The 23086-nt window shown below is 48.1% G+C and overlaps 1 protein-coding gene across 3 annotated transcripts in view; it reads right to left on the bottom strand.

The window, feature by feature from the left end:
* The window catches only part of ankrd28a (ankyrin repeat domain 28a), a gene marked incomplete at both ends in the record, with an annotated part of 26793 nt that extends 3707 nt beyond the window's left edge, over nt 1-23086 (bottom strand). Inside the window, 21 exons of one of the 3 annotated variants that reach the window (XM_084455158.1) lie at nt 380-497; nt 798-882; nt 1023-1224; nt 1389-1463; nt 1623-1649; nt 3389-3500; nt 3609-3749; nt 4577-4645; nt 5790-5853; nt 6089-6171; nt 6263-6377; nt 6558-6636; nt 7539-7643; nt 7834-7941; nt 8045-8187; nt 8521-8608; nt 8843-9043; nt 9578-9648; nt 11288-11366; nt 12732-12815; nt 22950-23086. In XM_084455158.1, coding sequence (XP_084311284.1) covers nt 380-497; nt 798-882; nt 1023-1224; nt 1389-1463; nt 1623-1649; nt 3389-3500; nt 3609-3749; nt 4577-4645; nt 5790-5853; nt 6089-6171; nt 6263-6377; nt 6558-6636; nt 7539-7643; nt 7834-7941; nt 8045-8187; nt 8521-8608; nt 8843-9043; nt 9578-9648; nt 11288-11366; nt 12732-12815; nt 22950-22976 — 2076 coding nt within the window. Of the gene's footprint in view, nt 1-379; nt 498-797; nt 883-1022; nt 1225-1388; nt 1464-1622; nt 1650-3388; nt 3501-3608; nt 3750-4576; nt 4646-5789; nt 5854-6088; nt 6172-6262; nt 6378-6557; nt 6637-7538; nt 7644-7833; nt 7942-8044; nt 8188-8520; nt 8609-8842; nt 9044-9577; nt 9649-11287; nt 11367-12731; nt 12816-14134; nt 14282-22003; nt 22089-22949 lie in introns of those variants that run through there. The other 2 variants (XM_084455157.1, XM_084455156.1) reach the window with 2 other exon arrangements.

Genomic DNA, 23086 nt, shown 5'->3' with positions numbered 1-23086 from the left:
CAAAGTTGAGTAATGTTAGTGTTATTAGTGTGCGTATGAGTGGAACTTATTTAACATGGGGAGCATGTGTGTGTGTGTGTGTGTGTGTGTGTGTGTGTGTGTGTGTGTATGCGTGCGTTCGTGCGTGTGTGCGCGTGCGTGTGAACACAAATGATGGACCAAGAATTTGTTGATGTTGGCAAGGAATCTGGACACGAATCTGTTGTAAAGATTTGTTGACTGAAAGAGTGTGTGTGTGCGCGTGTGTGTGTGTGCGCGTGGACACAAACGATGGACCAGGAATCTGTTGATGTTGGCAAGGAATCTGGACAGGAATCTGTTGTTAAGATTTGTTGAAAGAGTGTGAGTGTGTGTGTGTGTGTGTGTGTGTGTGACTCACTCCGCGGTGCAGGGCTGTCCTTCCCCAGCGGTCTCTGGCCTCCACGTTGGCTCCTTTACTGAGCAGAGAATACACACACTCAGTGTGTCCGTTCAGCACTGCCAGCATCAGTGGGCTCCTGCGTACACAAACACACGCACACTTTCAGTCAACAGATTTTATCAACAGATTCCAGTCCAGATTCCCTGCCAACATCAACAGGCGCGCGCACGCACACACGCACACTCTTTCAGTCAACAAATCTTAACAACAGATTCCTGTCCAGATTCCTTGCCAACATCAATTCTCATTCTTGGTCCATCGTTTGTGTTCACACGAGCGCGCACACACATACACACACACGGACGGACACGCACATACACACACACACGGACGGACACGCACATACAGACACACAGACACACACAGACACACTCACTGTCCATTGGTGTCCTGTATGTCCACAGAGTGTGTATCAGCGTTGCTGATCAGCAGACGGAGGCACTCAGGATGACCATTCATGGCTGAGAGAGAGGGTCACACACACACACACACACACACACACACACACACACACACACACACACACACACACGTTAGTAAGTGAAATGCCTTGCCACATATTTACAGTGTGTGTGTGTGTGTGTGTGTGTGTGTGTCGTACCTGCAGCGTGTATGGCTGTCCTCTTCTGAGAGTAGTCCCTGGCTATGGACGAGGCCCCGTGGTGCAGGAGCAGGGACACGCACTCGGAGTGGCCCCTGGAGGAGGCCAGGCTCAGGGGGGTCCGGCCCTCTGCCGTCCGCACGTCCACCTCCAGCAGGGAGGCCAGCAACACCTCCAGCGCACCGCAGTGGCCGTGATACGCCTGGACACACACACACCGCGCGCACACACACACACACACACACACACACACACACACACACACACACACACACACACACACACAGTACAAGGTTAGGTGAGGACAGCCATTAACAGTGTATGCAGCACAGACAGGCCACACACACACACACACAAATGACTCACTGCAAGGTGTAGAGGGCTGATGGGGGCGTCGCTGTCAGCGTCATTCAGGAGGTCCGTAGCCGACATATCCATCAACTGAGGAGACAGGTCAGAGAGAGAGAGGGGCTCAAAGTTCTGCTGCTGTACCTCTCGCCCACCAGGTGGCGCTCTAACCAGTCAAGAAACCCCGTCTCCCCCCCTCGCTAGAAGCACCTCCACAGGGAAAACATGACATACCATCTATAGCCTACTCACCACATCCAGAGGGGTTTCACTGGCCATCTGAAAACCGAAAACAAATAATGAAGCATGTTTCAAATAAGTAAAGCTCTGGAGTCCAATAGTGTTTATTGTAGTCCAAGTGTGTTTATTGTATTGTGTAAAAATGACTGTGCTTGGTGTTAGTGTAGTGTAGCTACCGAGGCAACAGTCTGAAATGTATCATTGCAAAGATGTACAATCGCATGATGGTGAAGCGGATATGTTGCGCCATCGACCAAAATGGTTTTCGAATTTCGATTTCTTCATCGATTTCAAAAAGGCCTTTGACACGATACAGAGGCATGATGGAGATACTTTGGGCCTACGGTGTCCCTCCCAGTCCACTCAGGGTCATAGAGACCATGTACACAAGTACAAGAGCCAAGGTGGTGACCCCAGATGGCAACAGGGAGGAGTTTGACGTCCTGGCTGGGGAGTTGCAAGGGGGACACCCTTGCCCCCTTCCTCTTCATCATAGTCCTGGACTATGGACTATGGTTCCCACCCAGACGGGTTTACGGCTGGCTAGGAGTAGGTTAGGGGTCTATGCAGTGTGATACATCCCTGGGTTGGCTGGGGGTCCCGGAGCGAAGGTCGTTCCCTGCTGAAGACAACGAAGCCATCACCTGTTTGGGGGATTAGCCGCTAGTCGGGCCCGGCCACCCAGGGTTTGTATTACAATGACTTGAAATACCTGAGGCTCATGGGTCAGCTCGTCCGGGCAAGAACCAAAACCTCCTCCGACAATTCAAGCTCAGCTGGATGTTACACCAGAATGCTGTGTGCAGTACTAAACATCAACAAGAGCGAGCATGTTACCAACAAGCATCTGTATGGGGTCACCAAGGGTGAGTGAGAAAAAAGCAGCTGGGAGAATGAGGCTGGCGGGTCACTGCCAGACAGCAAACTGGTGCTGTGGGAGCCGACACACGGGCATCGATCAGGAGGACGTCCCACTCTAACATCCAGTACGTGGACGTACTCAAGACAGATGCAGGAGCGGAAAGTACCGGCGAGCCAGCCAGACGTATGGAGGATCGGGATGACTGGAAATGCTGATGGAGGGCTCGTCCGAGGACCACCTAGTAGTAGTAGTAGTAGTAGTAGAAGAGAGCTAGCGTATTGAGCTAGCGTAGTGTGCTATTGTAGAGCTAGTGTAGCGTGCTAGTGTACTGAGCTACAGTAGTGTAGTGTGCTATTGTAGAGAGCTAGTGTATGTGCTAGTGTAATGAGCTAGTGTAGTGTACTATACTAGTGTAGTGTGCTAGTGCAATGAGCTACAGTAGTGTACTGTACTGTAATAGTGTAGTGTGCTAGTGTAATGAGGTAGTGTAGTGTACTGTAATAGTGTAGTGTGCTGGTGTAATGAGCTAGTGTAGTGCTAGTGTAATGAGCTAGTGTAGTGTACTGAGCTAGTGTAGGGTACTAGTGTAGTGTGCTAGTGTAGTGTATTGTACTAGTGTAGTGTGCTAGTGTAGTGTATTGTACTAGTGTAGTGTGCTAGTGTAATGAGCTAGCGTAGTGTGCTAGTGTAATGACCTAGTGTAGTGTACTGTACTAGTGTAGTGTGCTAGTGTAATGAGCTAGTGTAGTGTGCTAGTGTAATGAGCTAGTGTAGTGTACTGTACTGGTGTAGTGTGCTAGTGTACTGCACTAGTTCAGTGTGCTAGTGTAATGAGCTAGTGTAGTGTGCTAGTGTAATGAGCTAGTGTAGTGTATTGTACTAGTGTAGTGTGCTTGTGTAGCGTGCTAGTGCTCACCAGTTCCAGGCAGAGTGTGTGTCCGTAGGCAGAGGCGTAGTGCACGGAGCTGTAGCCCTCTCGGTCTCGAACTCCCGGGTTGGCGTCATTCCTCAACAGGTACTCTAGACACCTGACACACACACAGCCAATCAGAAAACAATACCAACACACAGTCTACCAATAACAGGGCAGAAACATGCAACTAATGCTAGGGCATGGGCAGCCCCGGGTGACGTACTTGCCCTCGGTGTCGGAGGCGGCGGCGTAGTGCAGCGGGCTGCAGCCCCTCACATCCAGCTCGTTGACGCTGGCCCCCGAGCCCACCAGGGCAAACACACACTGGTAGTTGCAGTTAGCAGACGCATAGTGCAGGGGCGTCCTGTGGGACACGCGCACAAAAACATGTGAACACAACACACCAGACGTTACTGGTAAAAGTTACGAAAATATGAGAGCAGACCCCTCACCCTAACCCGGGTCCATATCCTTTTCTTTCCCCCACCCTACCCCCGACCCCTGCCTCTACCTGGACCCAGGCACACTCACACACACACACACACAGACATACACCAGTCCTGGGCTCAGATCCCGTTCCCCTCACCCTAACCCGGGTCCGTATCCTTTTCCTACCCCCTCCCTACCCCAACCCCTGCCTCTATCTGGGCCCAGGCACATTCACGCACACACAGACATACACCAGTGTTTGCCATGTCTCTCCTATGATGTTTTTAGCCTCTCTTACTCTGAAAATGTAATTTAATGTAATTTATTGCTTTATAAATGTTCTTAGCCGGTAGACAAACATACTCCAGGGGCTTGCTTGATCGCCTTGTTGAGAGGGGTCAGGGAAGAATTTTTACAGCTCACTTATCTGGCCCCCGGGTGATACTGTTTTTTTGCTTCCCTCTGGAATATGTAGGGGTTGGTCGTATGCCCACCTCCCTTGTTCTCTGTAAAGCGCATTGTGTTGCCTCTGGGTATGAAATGCGCTATACAAATAAAGCTTTGATTGATTGACCTGATTGGAAGATACAGTAGTAGGCCTCCAAGTCAATCAGAGCAGCAGTTACCGTAGCATGTGGTCTCTACAGTAGACAACCAAACCATAAATCGGATAATAATATATCGAAATATATTATTGTACAAAATATTAATTTATACAAATGAACATAAATCCGATATAACCTAAATGTAGGACTGACTCACCTTCCGAACTGGTCCTTCCTGTTGAAGTCCGCTCCCGTGTTCAGCAGCAGGTTGAGACACTCCAGGTTCCTGACAGAGACACAGAGCAGCAGTAAGACAGAGCAGCAGTAAGACAGAGCAGTAATAAGACAGAGCAGTAGTAAGACAGAGCAGTAATAAGACAGAGCAGTAATAAGACAGAGCAGCAGTAAGACAGAGCAGCAGTAAGACAGAGCAGTAATAAGACAGAGCAGCAATAAGACAGAGCAGTAATAAGACAGAGCAGTAATAAGACAGAGCAGTAGTAAGACAGAGCAGTAATAAGACAGAGCAGTAATAAGACAGAGCAGTAGTAAGACAGAGCAGTAATAAGACAGAGCAGTAGTAAGACAGAGCAGTAATAAGACAGAGCAGTAGTAAGACAGAGCAGTAATAAGACAGAGCAGTAGTAAGACAGAGCAGTAATAAGACAGAGCAGTAATAAGACAGAGCAGTAATAAGACAGAGCAGTAATAAGACAGAGCAGCAGTAAGAGAGCAGTAATAAGACAGGGCAGTAATAAGACAGAGCAGTAATAAGACAGAGCAGTAATAAGACAGGGCAGTAATAAGACAGAGCAGTAATAAGACAGAGCAGTAGTAAGACAGAGCAGTAGTAAGACAGAGCAGTAATAAGACAGAGCAGTAATAAGACAGAGCGGTAATAAGACAGAGCGGTAATAAGACAGAGCAGTAGTAAGACAGGGCAGTAATAAGACAGAGCAGTAATAAGACAGAGCAGTAATAAGACAGAGCAGTAGTAAGACAGGGCAGTAATAAGACAGAGCAGTAGTAAGACAGAGCAGTAATAAGACAGAGCAGTAGTAAGACAGAGCGGTAGTAAGACAGAGCAGTAGTAAGAGAGCAGTAGTAAGACAGAGCAGTAGTAAGACAGAGCAGTAATAAGACAGAGCAGTAATAAGACAGAGCAGTAATAAGACAGAGCAGTAATAAGACAGAGCAGTAGTAAGACAGAGCAGTAATAATACAGAGCAGTAATAAGACAGAGCAGTAGTAAGACAGAGCAGTAATAAGACAGAGCAGCAGTAAGACAGAGCAGTAATAAGACAGAGCAGTAATAAGACAGAGCAGTAATAAGACATAGAGCAGAAAGAGAGGTCTTTACTAAACTACCCTGAACAGTGGATATCCTCACTCATAACTATGAGTGACAGAGAACATGGGCCTTGACTCACCCCCCTGCTGCTGCTGCATGTAGACAGGTCCTTCCAAGGTCATCAGTGGTGTCTATGTCAAAGCCTGGTCAAAATATGACAAATTAAAAGAAGTTAGCAATAGCATTATAATCACTCTCATATCCTTGGATGTTAAGTCTTTATAGACCACTAGGTATGTTAAGAACACCATAGGCCTGATTTCTTGTAATATTGGAACAGAGGCATGTGTGTGTCTCTGTGTGTGTACATGTGTGTGTGTGTGTACGTGTGTGTGTACATGTGTGTGTGTGTGTGTGTGTGTACATGTGTGTGTGTACCTGAGGACAGCAGTTTTTTGCAGCAGTCGGAGAAGCCGCTGAGAGCCGCCAGATGAATGGGGAACATTCCGTGGATGCCCCGCCTACAGGGGGGAGGAGTCAAAGTCCATCACATCAATACACACCGTCCCACTTCACCAGCATGACAAAATAATGTGTGTGTGTGTGACTGACTTGGCTGTGTTGGCTCCATTGCTTATGAGTGTGTTGACGATGAGCTCGTGTCCGTAGCGAGCGGAGATGTGCAGAGGTGAGTTCCTGTTTTTATCCTCGCTGTCTATCTTCGCTCCTACACACACACACACACGCACGCACACACACACACACACACACGCACGCACGCACACACGCACACACGCACGCACACACGCACACACGCACACACTTAAGATCCAGCAGAGTGAGAGTCTAAAAGGAATTAGTGAATGGGCCGTTTGGAGGGTGAGTTGAGGGTGGAGGCGGGGCTCACCGTTCTGAATGAGAGCCTGTGAGCGTGAGAACCTGCCGTGGATGGCCGTCATGTGAAGAGGAGTCTTACCATCCTTACTCTGGGGAGAGAGGGAGAGAGAGACGGGGAGAGAGAGAGAGAGAGAGAGAGACGGAGAGAGGCAGAGAAGGAGAGAGACAGAGAGAGAGAGAGAGAGAGAGAGAGAGAGAGAGAGAGAGAGAAGGAGAGAGAGGCAGAGAGAGAGAGAGTGAGAGAGAGAGAGAGAGAGTGAGAGAGACGGAGAGAGAGGCAGAGAAGGAGAGAGATGGAGAGAGAAAGTTCACATAAGGAACAACACCCAAAACGAGATGCTTCGTTTTAGAACATCCGTCTTTCCGTAAGACCCGACATGTTGAATCAAAAACGGCCGTTTTGGAACTTTTCAACGTTCCAAATTTGGCAGTCACGAAAAACTAGTTATGTTCTAAATCTGTTTAAAAGCATCAGCTGTTGTATAGGAACCAGGCATAACAGGGTAGTGTTAATGTCAATGTTGATCTCACTAGTTAACTTATGTTCTGGGTACGCCCTGGTAAAGCTGAAGCCCAGCATGTGTGTGTGTATGTGTGTGTGTGTGTGTGTGTGTGGACTGGAGTGGGGCTGAACTCTGATGGACTGGGGGGCCGCCGGAGGGATTATGGAATAGTCCCCTGGCTTTAGGACACACACTACCCTGCCATCCCAATCCCGACACAGACAGGCACACACACAGGCACACACACACTCCTTCTGCAGAGCAGCTTGCAGCCCTGAAACAACATGTGTCTCTCTCTATCCTGGGGGTTCAGTTCAGAGCCCCCGAAAAACTCAAAATCTGTTCTCAAAACGAGGGCACAGTAGACAGAAAAACACAACATTTACGAGTGCAATGGCATCACTAAAGTCCTTAAGATCAGACCAAACCACAGTCCTCATGAGAATGTGTGTGTGTGTGTGTACTCTGGTCAGCAGGAGACTACTGACCCTGATGTTGACATCAGCTCCGTTCCCCATCAGCAGCTCCAGACACAGCGCCCCCTGGCGGGAGGCAGCCGCAAAATGCAGCGGAGAGAAGCCCCTCTCATTCACCTAGGGAGAAGTCACACACACACACACACACACACACACACACACACACACACACACAAACCAAATTACACAAGGACACACCCTCTCTCTCTGTCTCACACAGGGATTAACACACACGCGACAACTTGCACAACCTACATGTGAACATTCTCACACACGCACACACACACGCACACACGCACACACGCACCTGGTTGACGCAGGCTCCAGCCGCTATGAGTTCGTTGACCACCACGTCCTGTCCGTTGTAACAGGCCACATGGAGAGCCGTGTTACTGTACGCATTCAACTCATTGATCTAGAGGACAGAGAAAGGGTGTGAGAGAATGTTTCAGAATGTGTGTGTGGATGCGTGTATGTGTGTGTGCATGCGTGCGTGGATGCGTGTGTGTGTGTCGGACCTGCACTCCCAGGCTCAGCAGGTACTGCACGGTGCTGGTCATGCCACTGGAGGCCGCAGCGTGCAGGGGGGTGTAGGCCTTCTTATCCTTACAGTCCAACTCTGCTCCACTGGACACCAGCAACCTCACCACCTCCAGATGACCTGAGAGAGAGAGAGAGAGAGACGGAGAGAGGCAGAGATGGAGGGAGAGAGAGAGACAGTTCACATACGGAACAGAGAGAGAGGGAGAGGGTGGGAGAGACAGAGAGGGAGGGAGAGAGAAGGAGGGAGAGAGAAGGAGAAGGAGGGAGAGAGAGAGAGGGAGGGAGAGAGAGGGGGGGGGGTGGGAGGGAGAGAGAGAAAGAGAGAGAGGGAGCGAAAGAGCAAGATAGAGAGATGGGGGGAGAGAGAGGGGGGGGGGGTGAGACACATGGGCCTACAGGAAAGCACACACATCCCCAGCGTGGCCTCAGAGCCGGCGGTCAGTGGTCTCACCCATGTAGGCGGCCCAGTGGACGGCTCTCCTGTCCTTCTTATCAAACGCGTTGATGTTGGCTCCTCTGGACAGGAGCAGCTTCACCATCTGGCTCAGATAAACACAGCAAGACACGCATTTGTAGCATGTCAACAAAAGACTCGTCTGTGTGTGTGTGTGTGTGTGTGTGTGGTGTGTGTGCATGTATATGTGTGCGTGTGTGTGTGCAAATAACCCAGGTGTTCGCCGAAGGCTGTGTGGTACAGGGTGATACGTCAACACCAAGTGACTCAACACCAAGACTCAAGTGTGTGTGTGTGTGTGTGTGTGTGTTCCTAGTACCTCCAGGTGTCCGCTGAAGGCGGCGTGGTGCAGGGCGGTGCGCCCAGCTCGGTCCGACACGTTGACGTTGCTAAGCAACGGGACCAGGGCCTCTGCGCAGCGCACCGCTTTGTTGCTAGCGGCGACGTGGAGTGGAGTCTGCCAGTTCTTGTCACGCGCGTTCACGTCAGCACTGTGCTTCAACAGCACCGACACGGCTTCCTGGGAAGACGGGGGGGGGCATTTGCACAACGCGTGATGTCGAGCCTACATTGTTACATAACCTGTTGCATCATGGGAACCTGCTGTATTATAGAACCTGCTGTATTATAGAACCTGCTGTATCATGGAACCTGCTGTATTATAGAACCTGCTGTATTATACAACCTGCTGCATTATGCAACCTGCTATACTATAGAACCTGCTGTATTATAGAACCTGCTGTATCATGGAACCTGCTGTATTATAGAACCTGCTGTATTATAGAACCTGCTGTATCATGGAACCTGCTATACTATAGAACCTGCTGTATTATAGAACCTGCTGTATCATGGAACCTGCTGTATTATAGAACCTGCTGTATTATAGAACCTGCTGTATTATAGAACCTGCTGTATTATAGAACCTGCTGTATTATAGAACCTGCTGTATTATAGAACCTGCTGTATCATGGAACCTGCTGTATCATGGATCAAGAGCATGGCAAACTAATTATGTGTGAAACTGGAGAAGTGTGTAGCTGCTCTTGTGTCTTACCTCACTGCAGGAGGCTACAGCTCGGTGGAGAGGAGTCAACCACTTGTTGTCTTTGGCGTTCACTCTGGCTCCTGGCGGGGTGGGAGATAGAGGGAGGGTCAGGGTAGCCAGAGGGTCAGAGTAGCGCGAGGAGGGGGAGGGGGGAGGTGACAGAGGGGCCATAGGATGGGGGGGTAGGGGGTTAGGGTCAGAGTAGCCCGAGGGACGGGGGACGGGGGGGTCAGAGTACATAGACAGCAGCGGGTGGGGGGGTGGGGGGATAAACAGAGTTGGTCGGAGTGACGGCGGGAATTAAAACGGAACGTTGACTGGTTTCTACCGAGTGACGTCACGCAAGAACGCCGACAACAGTTTAAGACACGGTGAACCTGAGGCGGCGCGGTTTCACGTCCACCACAAACAAACCCACCACCACTCTGTCAAAGACACAAACCACCATGACATGAGAAAAAATAACGACATCACAGAGGAAGGAGACAAAGAGAGAGTGTGTGAAATGGAAAGTAGGAGGGGGAGTAGACAGACGGGGAGGTCGGAGGGGGGGGGGGGGGGGGGGGTCAGGGTAGACAGTGAGAAATGGGAGGGAGTGAGATTTACCGGAAATGAAAATGAATGTTGACTGGCTTCTACAGTGACGTGACGCTACACAAGAATGTTAACAGCAGAGTGTGTGAAAGGGAAAGTAGAAGGTTGTCCCTCTCCATTGGAGGAGGAAAAGGGGGCGGGGGGGGGGGGGTAGTCTCACGAGCCGCCACTCCCTGGGGAAATGTCCCCAAGAGTATTTGGAGCCCATCCGTCGGGTTAAAATAGCCTGGCTGCACCTGTTGCCGTCTCACCAGTCACTATACGCCCCTCACCTCCTGCCTCCGGGTAGTCAGCTGACCACATGACTCATGTCAAGTAACGGGTGGTCTGCCAAATTAAAGTAATGTAAAGTCATGTAATTTAATGGGAGGTCTGCTAAATGACTGTAATGTAATGTAATTTAATGGGAGGTGTGCTGCTGGTACATGGAGCGCTAGCAGATTAACCACGAGGAGGTGGTTAATAAACTCAGGTATATGGGGGCCCTGGGAGAGCTGCGTTTGTCATATTATATTATCACAGTACTTAACATGCATTCTCACAAAGTCTCTGTGTTCATGTCTGAAGTCCATGGTTCCATCCTAGTTCTCTGCCTGGTGGAACCACAGGTACTATATGGATGGATGGGACTGATAGAGGGATGGATGGGACTGATAGAGGGATGGATGGGACTGATAGAGGGATGGATGGGACTGATAGAGGGATGGATGGGACTGATAGAGGGATGGATGGGACTGATAGAGGGATGGATGGGACTGATAGAGGGATGGACAGATTAGGAGCAGAAGACGGGCAGACAGATGGAAGGATGGAGGGAGGGAGGGAGGGAGGGAGGGAGGGAGGGATGGAGGGAGGGATGGAGGGATGTATGTATGGATGGATGCAGGGATGGATGGAGGGATGGAGGGATGGATGGATGGAGGGATGGATGAATGGATGGATGGATGGATGGATGGAGTGATGAAGGGATGGATGAATGGATGGATGGATGCATGGATGCAGGGATGGATGGAGGGAGGGAGGGATGGATGGATGGAGGGATGGATGAATGGATGGATGGATGGATGGATGGATGGAGTGATGGAGGGATGGATGGAAGAAGACAGTTGGTCATCAGTAGCTCACCTGAGAGAACGAGCAGCTCGATGATCTCAGCGTCCCCCAGGTAGGCCGCTGCGTGGAGGGGAGTCCGCTTCTCGCTGTCCTGGGGACACAAACACACAGGTCACACAATGTTACACGCACACACAGACGCACGCGCACACACACACGCACGCACGCGCACTTGGTGGAAATATATCACTATTACACATGCATATCCTATAGTATGCAGACAGACACACACACACACACAGATGAATTGTTAACGGAACCACACAATCGATTGGCCGCACAACTCAGTTGGGCCAGAGGAAAGGAGAGATCAGAGAGAGGAGGGACATCTCTCCATCATCCTCTCACTCCTCCTCTTTCACTCCTTCCATCCCTCTACTGTTTCACTCTGTATTTCTCCCTCTGTCAGTCTAATGTCTGTTTTCAATCCCTCTTTTCTGCGATTAACCTTTATTTAACCAGGTTTAGACCCGTTGTGATTAAAATGTATTTTTCCAAGAGTGACCTGGCCAAGAATGGCAGTAATAGTGTGACACGCACGCACACACAAAAAACAGATAGAAATAGATCAACTCAACTCAAAGGTGCCATACAGGAAAAGTATCTTATATTTTGCACCGATGTCTGTCTTGACCATAATGGAAATAAGTCCATGACTTTGTGTTCTTATCCTTGACGTTTGTTTGGGAAACATGTCTGTATTTTCCGTCTTGTATTTTAAGATACCCAAGTCAAATAAAACGATCACAATTATCAATAGTCTGTTTCTATAGATTTCATTCAGAGTGACTAGATCCTGGAGTGGAAGTTTTAGTCATTTAGCAGACTGTTCCATGCAGACGATGCACAAAACAAAGGCCTTCTTTCCCAACTCAGGCCGACCTCTAGGAACCGTCATGAGCAGTGCCTCCTGAGACCGCAACCCATAATTGCCATGTTTTCTGCTTAGAAAGAGATGAACAACAGGGGAGTCTACCAAGAATGTGCAAACCCTCCTTTGTCCCCTCCTCCCTCCCTCTGTGCATAGGAGGGCAATCAGGAGAGTGGGGCTGTAAACAAGGTCACATGACATGGGTGGAAGCGCTGCTGCTGACTCTAGGAGACGAGTGTGATGACCCCAGCATTATGAGAGAGAGAGAGGGGGCGAGAGAGAGGGGGAGAGAGAGAGGCGGAGAGAGAGAGAGAGAGGGGGAGAGAGAGAGAGAGAGAGAGTGAATTTAAAAGGTAGTAAGTGGAGACTGAGATGGATGGGAGGAAAACAGGAGTGATGGAGGGGAGAGAGAGAGAGAGAGAGAGAGCACTAACACACAGTCAGTCAGTCAGTCAGTCAGTCAGTCAGTCAGTCAGTCAGTCAGTCAGTCAGTCAGTCAACACCAATAGTAGCCTGGTTGGCTGAGGTCACTCCCCCTGTCCTCATGAGGCCCCATGATGTGTGTGTGTGTGTGTGTGTTAATACCTGTACGTTGACATCTTCCTTCTTGAATATGAGGGCGCGGACTTCATCTGGGTCCACATTGAAGATGGCTCTCAGCAGAGAGGGCTAGAGGAGGAGTAGAGAGAGGGAGGGAGAGCAAGAGAGAGAGAGAGAAAGAGGGAGAGAACAAGAGAGCAATAGAGAGAGAGGGAAAGAGAGCAAGAGAGAGAGAAAGAGAGAGAAAGAAAGAGGCAGAGAACACAAGACAGTCACAAAAGGTGTAATAAAATAGCAGGTGTAGGGTAGCGACCCAACAGGTTAGTCAGTGGCAGCAGCTGCAAAGCCAAACACGTCAGAACAACTCGGCCGTCCAGGTTTCTGCCCACACAGACAGACTTTAGCCTTTCATGCAAAACAATTCAGTGAGCCAGCCGAGGGGTGGGGGACAGGAGGGGGACTGTCCCAGGCTCTTCATGCCTGTGTGTGTGTGTGTGTGTGTGTGTGTGTGTGTGTGTGTGTGACGAACTTCCTCGCTAGGGGATGAATGATCCTCTCTCTCTCTCTCCTGGATGTCAACAAGCCTGGTGTGTGTGGAGGAGCTTGGCGCTGCCTGATACTTACTGACTGTGGTTTGTAAAAAGAATAGCTCACTGATTGACACTGACACTCGCTGCCAGCAGTGACGCCGGCCCGAGCTATCACACACTCACACACACACACACGCGCGCACACACACACACCTTCCGAGTAAAGACCGGGAATAGATAGTTATTCCATTCATATCCTAGCTGTCATATCCCTCCCTCCCCCTCTCTCCCCCCTGCCCTCCTAAAATAACTGGAGAGTAGGACCGCGGGGCATGTCGGCATCTGTCTGCTCTATTACTCTAATGGCTATGGAAAAGCACATGAACCAACATCCCGTGATCCTTATCATTATGGACCAGCAAGCGCCTCTAGTCTCTCCTTTTGATTGTATCCCCCCCCCCCCCCCAAACACACACACGCATGTGCACACACACACACGGGATGTACAAAGCACAGCCGGCTGATTTTGTTAGCAACTTTTTCAGATCCTGGAGAGCTGGGATATAGATTATTATATTGGTGCTATATTGAGCACCGGGGATAGCGAGGCATGAGTATTGTATTGTATCCTTCATCCATTCCTGACAGCGGCATCCTTCTGCTTTGGAAAACACATTAAGCTGAAGTTAAAATCCAAACAGCCCCAGCAATCTTTCTTAAACACAGTAATGTTACATCTGGGTTGAAACATTACCCAATGCTAACCATGTAGGTTATAGGACAGAGCAAAAGCTAACCTGCTGTGTCCTAGCCATATGCTATGCACGCCATAGTTGAAACGGTTGAGAAACCCTGGCCGAACATACGCAGGACCCTAACAGGGGCGCAGAACCCTAACAGGGGCTCTGAGTCTCTCACCTTTTCTTCCTGGTTGTGCGCTCTGCGTGGTGCATGGTGGGATCTGCGGTCCGGAGAGGTTTTGGCGTGAGGTGGGGGCGAGGGCTCATCCTCCTCCACCTCCTCCAGCACCACGATACACACTCGGCTCGCACGCTCCGAACGCATCAGGAAAATGCACACACACACACACACCGAGCTGGTTCCCCCCACACACACACACAGTCTCACACACACATTGTCCTCGCTCTACACACACACGTACCGGTACAAATCTCTCACACACTGCAGCCCCCTCTGAGGTAAAATCCAGAGTGAAAGCAAAGCTCCGTCCTCCTGCTGTCCTCCAGTGTTGCTGTGCTACATGACAGCTCACCAGCTCACCACCCCCTCTCTCTCTCTCTCTCTCCCTCTCTCTCACACACACACACACACACACACACACACACACACGTTCGGCGGCAGGCAAGAGATTGCAGACGCAGCAGGGAATTCCTTAGCGTGATGGTGGCGGCGGCGGTAGCGGCGGCATGCGGCAGAGTGATTCAGGTTGGCTAGCAGCACAGGAAGCTACATATCCTCCAGCGCGGCCAAACACACACACACACGCACGCGCTCGCAGAGGCCCTATGATAAGCGCAGACAACGCTAGAAGCCGGAGCTGTGTGTGTGTGTGTCTATTCAGGCAGGCTGATGAAACCAGCTCTTTCAAAGACAGAGACGGTGTAGGTGGATCAGACAGGAGAGCGATGGAGGAAAAAGAGAGATGGAGAGAGAGAAAGAGGGTGTAGGAGCGAGAGAGAGGGGGGAGGGTGGGAGAAGGGAAGAGGGAAGGAGAGGTGGAGAGGGAGGGAATGAAAGGGGGAGGGGAGAGAGAGAGAGAGATTGATCTGCACCTCATGTCAGCAGATCTAGAGTACATGCAAGTCAGCTTGACTACTGCACAGAAATATAAACCTTGGGATAGATATAGATAGAGGGATGAGGGAGAAAGAAAGACCAGGAGAGAGAGAGAGCGAGAGAGAGAGACAGAGAGAGAGGCATGCAAACTGGTTAGGAGAGACAAAAGGTGAGAATGATGCATGAGCAGAGAAAAACAGACCGGGTGGTCAGGGGAATGCAGAGACTTATTTATAAGCTACTAAATGCCAATTTATTTTAGGTTTATTTTAGATTACTCTGGTGCTGTTCACAATCTAACAGAATTACAAGACTGAACAAAATAAAGTATAAATTAAGTTTGGGGCGGCTGTGACTCAGGAGGTAGAGCAGATCCTCCAATGACCGCAGGGTCGGCGGTTCGAATACTGGCTCCTCCTGACGACATGTCAAAGTGTCCTTGGGCAAGACACTGAACCCCAAATTGCTCCAAATGAGCAGGCTGGCACCTTGCATGGCAGCTACTGCCATTGGCGTGTGAATGAGAGGCCATTGTAAAGCGCTTTGGATGTAAGCGCTATATAAATGCAGTCGAGTTACCATATTAAGTGCAATGTAGGCTACCTATGATATGCTCACATTTACTAAGGAAATGAAAAGGGCAGCCCCACCAGTTACACAACTAGCCACTAATATCCTACTGACCTGACTTTGATTTCATTTATTGATTGATTGAAATATGACATTTCGTTAAAATACATGATGGAAAATACAGACGTTTCCCAAACAAACGTCAAGGATAAGAACACAATAAAGTCGCGGACATATTTCCATTATGGTCAAGACAGACATCAGTGCAAAATACAAGATACTTTAACGAGTTATCAATTCCTAGGCTTTAACATTTTCCAGAAGCCATGATTTAACCTTTTTCTTAAAAAGATGTTTATTACAAGTACCCTTTATCTGCAATGGCAGCATATTCTAGCTCACTGCACGAAACCTAAAAGAACATTTACCCATGTTGGTTTGGAACCTGGGCAGGCACAGGTCCGCAATTCTGGCTCTAGTGTGGTGGGTGTGTGTGTCTCCACTCCTCTGGAAATAATACTCAGGTTGTTATATAGCCTATGTTGCAGACCATGCTGAGCATCAGTTGCTCTGACCTAGCTTCCAGGGGGAGCCATCCCAACTGCTGGAAATGTTCTTTATTCTTTACCTACATGATCTCTGGAAGCTAGCCCAAACGTTAGCCTAACTAGTTTGTTCTGAGAAACCTGTAGTTTTTTTTTTTTTTTTTTTTTTTAATTTAGTCAAACCTCCAAACCATGAGCAGATTGCATAATCAAAGCAACAGGAAACTAGTGAATTGGCTAACAGACAAAGTGAGGGGGAAAAAGAGTTAAGAGTCACATGTCCAAATTAATCCATTCAGCTTTCATTGCGTGAGAACAGCCATGTCTCGGAAAATTCATATCAGGTTTTGCTTGTTACCTCGCGGCCGTTACCTTGCAGTGAGAGAAAAGCAGCAGGCAAACAGCTGGGCGATGGACAGAGTGGCAGGGAGATTAATGTAATTTGAGAGATTAGAAAAAGTGGGGAGGGGATAAAACCTATATTTTTAATTGTGAGGGGCTGTGGCTGGCACACACTTCCACGCAGGACTGTGGCAACTGCAATTTTTCCAAACGGCAGATCACAGACTGGGCTCATAGTGTACTGTGACTAGTCAATTGATTGGCTCAATTTTGCTTGCTGCCTTTTTACTGTCAATGCATGCGCATACAGATCCAAAACGCACATTCTTATGATCAGATTCTCACACTCTTGATTGGTAGGCTCTCGACCACCCCCACCCTCACCCAAAAAAAACATTTCTCATCAGATCTGCACGAATCACGTCCGATTTCGGATTCTAAACGGCGTATTTCGCTGAAAGGTGACACGTTTGCATGCCTGGAGAGAGAGAGAAAGCAAGAGCCTAGCCTAGTTCAACTCTCCCGTTTTCAGAGTCAGCACTAGACCAAGGTCACCTGTCTGGTCTCTGGTGGTCTGTGCTGAGCTAGTCTGGTGATACCAGACTTTCTAGATCTTCACCTACGAAAGTCTGGAGGCATCTCCATTGAAAATCCTCGCTAGAACAGCGCAGAAAAATGACGCTACTAATCAGAACCACTGCCTACATACTCCAATACTCCAATAGTGTGATTGGACCCGCCTTACTGGAAATTATTATATCCTCCAAACAAACTGGAGTGGAGAATCAAAACCAAACATTCACCGCCCCATTAGGAAGGACCGCCCTAAAGATGTTGGATTGGTGCTGCAATGCAAGTTTTTTTTTCAATTTCTCAAATTTAGGGATGTAACGATAACCGGTATAATGATAAACCACGATAAAATTAGATTACATTTGTGATAAAAAATATCATTAAAACCGTGTTTGATTTCCACGCTTTGGAAAAACTCACTGTACATACTGTCCAGCATCAACCAAAGTCAGCAAGTCTCCAAGACGCATTATTTTAATGTTTATTCAAACAAAAAGTGTATAGTGCTAATTTTATTTGTGGTTTTCAATATTTAAAAAAATGATTTCAGTGTCTTTATCAGTAGTTTTTGAAAAATGTCAACACATTTTATAATACCGCAATAATAATGATAACCGTGATCATTTTGGTCACTATAATGGTGTAATGGTGATATGAGGTTTTTATACTGTTACATCTCTACTCAAATGAATGTCTTCAGTGTCTAGTTGGGCGTGTTTAGAGACTGACAGTTCAAGTCTCGAACTGAGCTGACCCAAGGCCTGACCTACACTGGTTTGTTGCTAGTCTATGTTGGTCTGAAACAGTGAGTGCTGGTCTGGGTTGGTTGACCTAGGCCTGGGTTACACGGCAACGTCTCGAGAACGAGAATGACAACTGAACGAGAATGACCTCCGAGTGACCTCCGAGTAACAAGGGTGTTCTCGAAATTTCACGGGTTTTCAAAACGCTAATGCTGTTGCCTGTAGCCTACTGTAACTGCGAGGTGCAAACAGCAACCTAACATTCTCGAAACGTTGCCGTGTAACCCAGGCCCTAGTCTCCAATCGCCACACTTCGCTTACACTGTAGAAAGCTGGAGAAGGGTATGGCTGGACTCATTACCGGGGTTAGAGGTGAAAAAATTGAATTAAACTAATCACAATCATCTTCAGCTGAGTGGTTGCTAGTAGTGTTGCACGATATACCGGTACCAACGGTCTACCGCGGTGCCAAAACGTCACGGTGTCAACTATACTATTTAGCTCTATACAAGGGTACTACCGTGGAATACGGTACTACCGTTGAACATGGCGGGGGACAATGTTACCTCTGTTCCCAGATTCACTGGTTTATGCTAATGAGAAGACTGGCTCGTGACACCGTTGTGCAGCTCCCAATTTGTTGACTTGCGCACACATCTCCGCAGTCACTGGCTCGTGACACCGTTGTGGCAGCTCCCAATGTGTTGGCTCGTGCACACATGCAACTCCGCAGTCACAATATTGACGTTATCTCTATGTCTAGCCAGTCTTGTTCTCAGTAGGCTATCGTAATGTCAGAAGCGTTCCCTAGCGCCGAGTCCGCACCATCAAATGTAACATTATTGAAGAAACATAACTCTAAAAGTTTAATATGGAACTATTTTGGTTTTAAACCAGATAAACAAGGAAACGCTATAGATGATGGCCGTCCGTTGTGCAGGCGATGCAGCAATGCCGTACAGGCAAAAGGAGGCAACACATCAAACTTAATAAATGTGCTGCTGTAGCTAGCCAGCCAAAGCTAGCCTGGCTAGCTAATGAAGTAACGTTAGCCTACCTGCTGTCATGTCGTCATGCACAGCTGTTGAATCATCCTCTCATTCCAACTCCAAACTCCTTAAAATAATGTGAGCTAGATTATGTTGGCTGAGACGAATCCAATGATAATCCAATGATATCCACCTCTTGACATTTGGTCATTTGATCTGGTTTTGACTTTCACAAAAGTGAAAGCAAGATAAAGCATGTTGATGTCACTGCCATCAACCAAAACCCAGTGGCCCTCCGCTGACCTTTACTGGTGGTTGGTGATACTACACTTGTGTGTATACATGACTGATTCAGTAGTTGTTTAAGATATGTTTTAAATATTTAATATTAATAATTCATAATATCTTTTTACTTACCTGTAGAGCTACAATGTAATGCATTAAATGCATATTATTCATGCACCACTCGTATAAAGTGATTACACTGTACTGTAATGTACTGTAAATACATTGCACTTGCACGTTCATAAAAATAAAATAAAAATTTAAATGCTGCGGTATCATGATACTACTTGGTATCGTGATACTTTGGCTGGAATAGTATCGCAGGTCAAATATTGGTATCGTGACAACACTAGTTGCTAGGTTGTTGTATCACACAGTCTGGATTGAATCTGATTGGGCCGACAACATATTCCGTCGCCACTGATTGGGCATTAATAAACTAATGACAAGGCTTATCCCCAAAACCTACACCCATTGAGTCAGACTAGGGAGGACCCTTTCAGAGGGCCTTAGAGAGATCCTGATACTGATGCAGACCAGCCTTAATGATCTGCAAAGCATTCAGGAAACTCACACTGAAAAGAACAACACACATGAGTCATCATGACTAGTAAGAACCAGTTCATTCAGTCTGGGTCTACTAGTGTTTGCCAGTCTGGGATATTAGAGTTCTCAGCCACTGTGTCCCACAGAGAATGAGAAGAGAGACACTTTCTTCTTCTAGACTTATATGCCAGGATACTATAGTGTGTGTCCGTGTGTGTGTGTGTGTGTGTGTGGTGTACAATGCCAGTGTGTGTTTAGTGTATTAGTGGCATAGCCCCAAACTTTCCTCCATCTCCTCATTAAAACACTGGAACAAACAGGCCAGAGACTGCTAGGCTAGCTAACAAGAGCAGTGTGTGTGTGTGTGTGTGTGTGTGTGTGTGTGTGTGTGCATGACAGCCCCCCTTCCAAGCAACAGAGCCTGAAGGACTAGCCTGCAAAATGCAAAACCAAGAGAGAAGGAGACAGGGAGACAGAGAGACACAGAGACACAGAGAGACAGAGAGAGAGAGGCAAAGGCAATGTAAACGTATGTTTCCCATGCAAGTAAAGCCCTTTAAATTGAATGGAATTTAAAGGTCGAGAAAGAAAGAGTGTGCGTGTGTATACTATGCAACAAAGCTTATTCAAAGCCAAACCTAAAACCGGGGCCTGTAATGAGTTCCACTGGCTGGAAGTCCTTCAAAGCCACACTCCCGGCCGCCGCATCTGTTTCCAGGAGAAGTCGTCGCCGTGCATCATGGGAAGTGGTTTGGGAGATAGCCGCACACAGGCTAAACAACACTAAACACAGACCTGATCAGATCCCAGCAGCAGCACTCTAGCCAACCCCGACGATGATGAGTCATCATACCCGTGGGTTAAGATTGGGGGGGTACAACACTCGAGGTACGTTTTCAACACAGTGTAATTCCACATTTCACAGGTTCAGTTTTAGGGGCAAATCGGAAAAGTGTGTTCACAACATGAGTGTCTGTAGGCAGACAACAGGCTTAAAATACCTGCTGTGTTTCTGCTGAGCTGGCGGTAGCTTCAGAGAACATGACTGCAACACTGCACCACGGCCAGGAGCAAAACAAAGGTCATGATGTCACCAGCAAACACGCACGCACGTGCACTCACACTCTCTCTCTCACACACACACACACACCACAAGATCCTATGACCAAGCAAGAGCTATTGTACACACAAACACGCTCACTACCCCACACATCTACACTGCACCTCGGCGCGCGCACACACACACACACACAGAGCATGTAGTGTCTGTCTGAACTGCTTTCTGAAGATGCACTCCAGAAAAGATGTGTTTAAAAACAACATGTTGCGTTATTTTAACACAGAGGGGGGGGGGGGGGGGGGGGGAGAGAGAGAGAGAGAGAGAGAGAGAGAGAGAGAGAGAGAGACAGACAGAAAGGCACAGATGGAAAATGAATCAATGTGGCTATCGGACGCCCTCTTGAGGTAAAAAGAAGAATTCTTTCCCACGCACACACAGTCCACTGATATACACCTTCACTCTATCCTACATGTAAACAAGGTTGCTGTTAGCCAAGCGTGCAATACACAGATCTATACCCATTGTGTAGCACATTCATCAGAGTGGACTGGAGTGTCTCCCGATCTTGGAACCAGCCCTCACGTGAACTTTCTGACGGCCATGTGTACCCACCCTTTCCATTTGTACTGACCTTTTAAGCTGAAGAGCTTCTATTTTGGTCTCTTCGTCCTGCTCTGTCAAGGAGCTATACAGAGAACAATAGAGCATATCTCATCGCATCCACTCTTCCGCTACCCTGGACAATACGACAGGCCATAGCACAGCCCTGCATGCAAGTGTGTGGACCAGGCCTGTGTGTGTGTGTGTGTGTGTGTGTACGTTTAAGCATGACTCACACTCCAAATTTAGACCCACAATGGTGGTTGTGGAGGTGCAATATACCCAACCCCAGCTGTTGGAGGCCTGGAACTATGAACGCAGTATCCCGCATCAGCTGTCAATCAAAGTTTTGTTTATACAACACTAACTACAGTTATTTTTGGGTGCATATCAGAAAATCAATCATAATTCCACTGCTGTAATCCATGCTGTAAGTCCACTGCTGAAATGCCAAATTTCCCCCCAGGGGAATCAGTAAAGTATCTCTCTCTCCCTCTCTAACAGGACAATTCTGGTAACCGATTCAAGACCATTATAGTAAAAAGGCTACGCTGTTATTCATGAGTGTCAGAGAGAATTCTTTCAATAAGAGAATAAACACAGATTGGGGGGGTTGACCAAATTTGCCACAGAGTATGGACGAGCGGTACTGCTATTATTATACTTGCATGGTCTTCTGCCAGCCAGCCAATCTAGCCAATTCATAGAGCTCAGGGGGCCTCTGGATGCAGTCTCACCTGTTGCGGATGAAGTCTGACACTGTAGAAGCCTGAGACCATCGCTGACAAGTGACAGCTAACTCACATCTATTTTGATAGCAAACCATTGCATAGAACTCTACGATATCTGTAACGTTAGCTACTACCTCAACTATTCGATCATTTAGGACTGTCATTTAGAGCAACTTGAAGACAATGGTCAACTGCCAAACTATGAGACAGTTGCATAGCACCAAAAAGTGCAAAGATCAACAGGTTAGCTAGCTAACGTTAGCAGACAAGCTACTTGCACGAGTTAGCTCAGCAGCTCAACCAGCACGCTGCAGGGCCAGAACACTCACCCCCAAGTCTGGCCCTGTACCAGGTCTACCCCAAGTCTAGCCCTTCAGTCCTGTAGTCACATGCTCGCTCATGCCAGACTACAGTCCTTTCACCCTCCGTTCACTTCGCCGTCAAAATAAATCGGTGTAAATAAACCTATTTAGGAGAGGCGCTCATATTTACAAGTGTCAGATAAACATGAAACTTCACTTACCTAAGCAAAAGGGTCTATTTAAACAAATGCTGGGTTTTGAAGCCTCGGCGCTACCATTAAATAACTTATTTAGACGCGTTTTGTCTGAGTGCATTTATTTTTCCGAGGTAGTCTTCTTCTGTGGTGGTGGCGGTCTCTTTGAACGACTGAAAAGGGCTCTACCCCAAGTCCAGAGACTGACACTTTTAGCTTGCTTGCTTTACAGGGTGGCTAGCTCGCTAACTAACCAAAACAGCCCATCCTACTAAAGTTAGGTTTTCATAAACAGCAGTGTCTAGTTAAGGTTTGCGAACTAGCTAGAGCCGTGCTATCAATTCACCCAGGTAATGTTAGCTATAAAGCTAGTGCTAGCAAGCTAATGTTATATGGAAAGAGTTAGCTGGCTACCAGCGTGCTACCAGTAACTAGCTAGCTAGCCTAGCAACCTACCTGGTCTCGAATCTTTAGAACCACCATGTTCCCCGCGCAGTAGTGTCTTGGGGCCGTAACAGTCGTCGCTTTTACCGGCGTGTGGTGGCGGAGTACACCGGGCTACCCTGCCAGCCTAGCTTCGGTCCAACGCTTTT

Source organism: Borostomias antarcticus (genome assembly GCF_949987555.1).
Source record: "Borostomias antarcticus genome assembly, chromosome: 21".
Taxonomy (NCBI): Eukaryota; Metazoa; Chordata; class Actinopteri; order Stomiiformes; family Stomiidae; genus Borostomias; species Borostomias antarcticus.
Note: the sequence above shows the minus strand (reverse complement) of the source record. Positions and strands in the feature narration are given on the sequence as shown.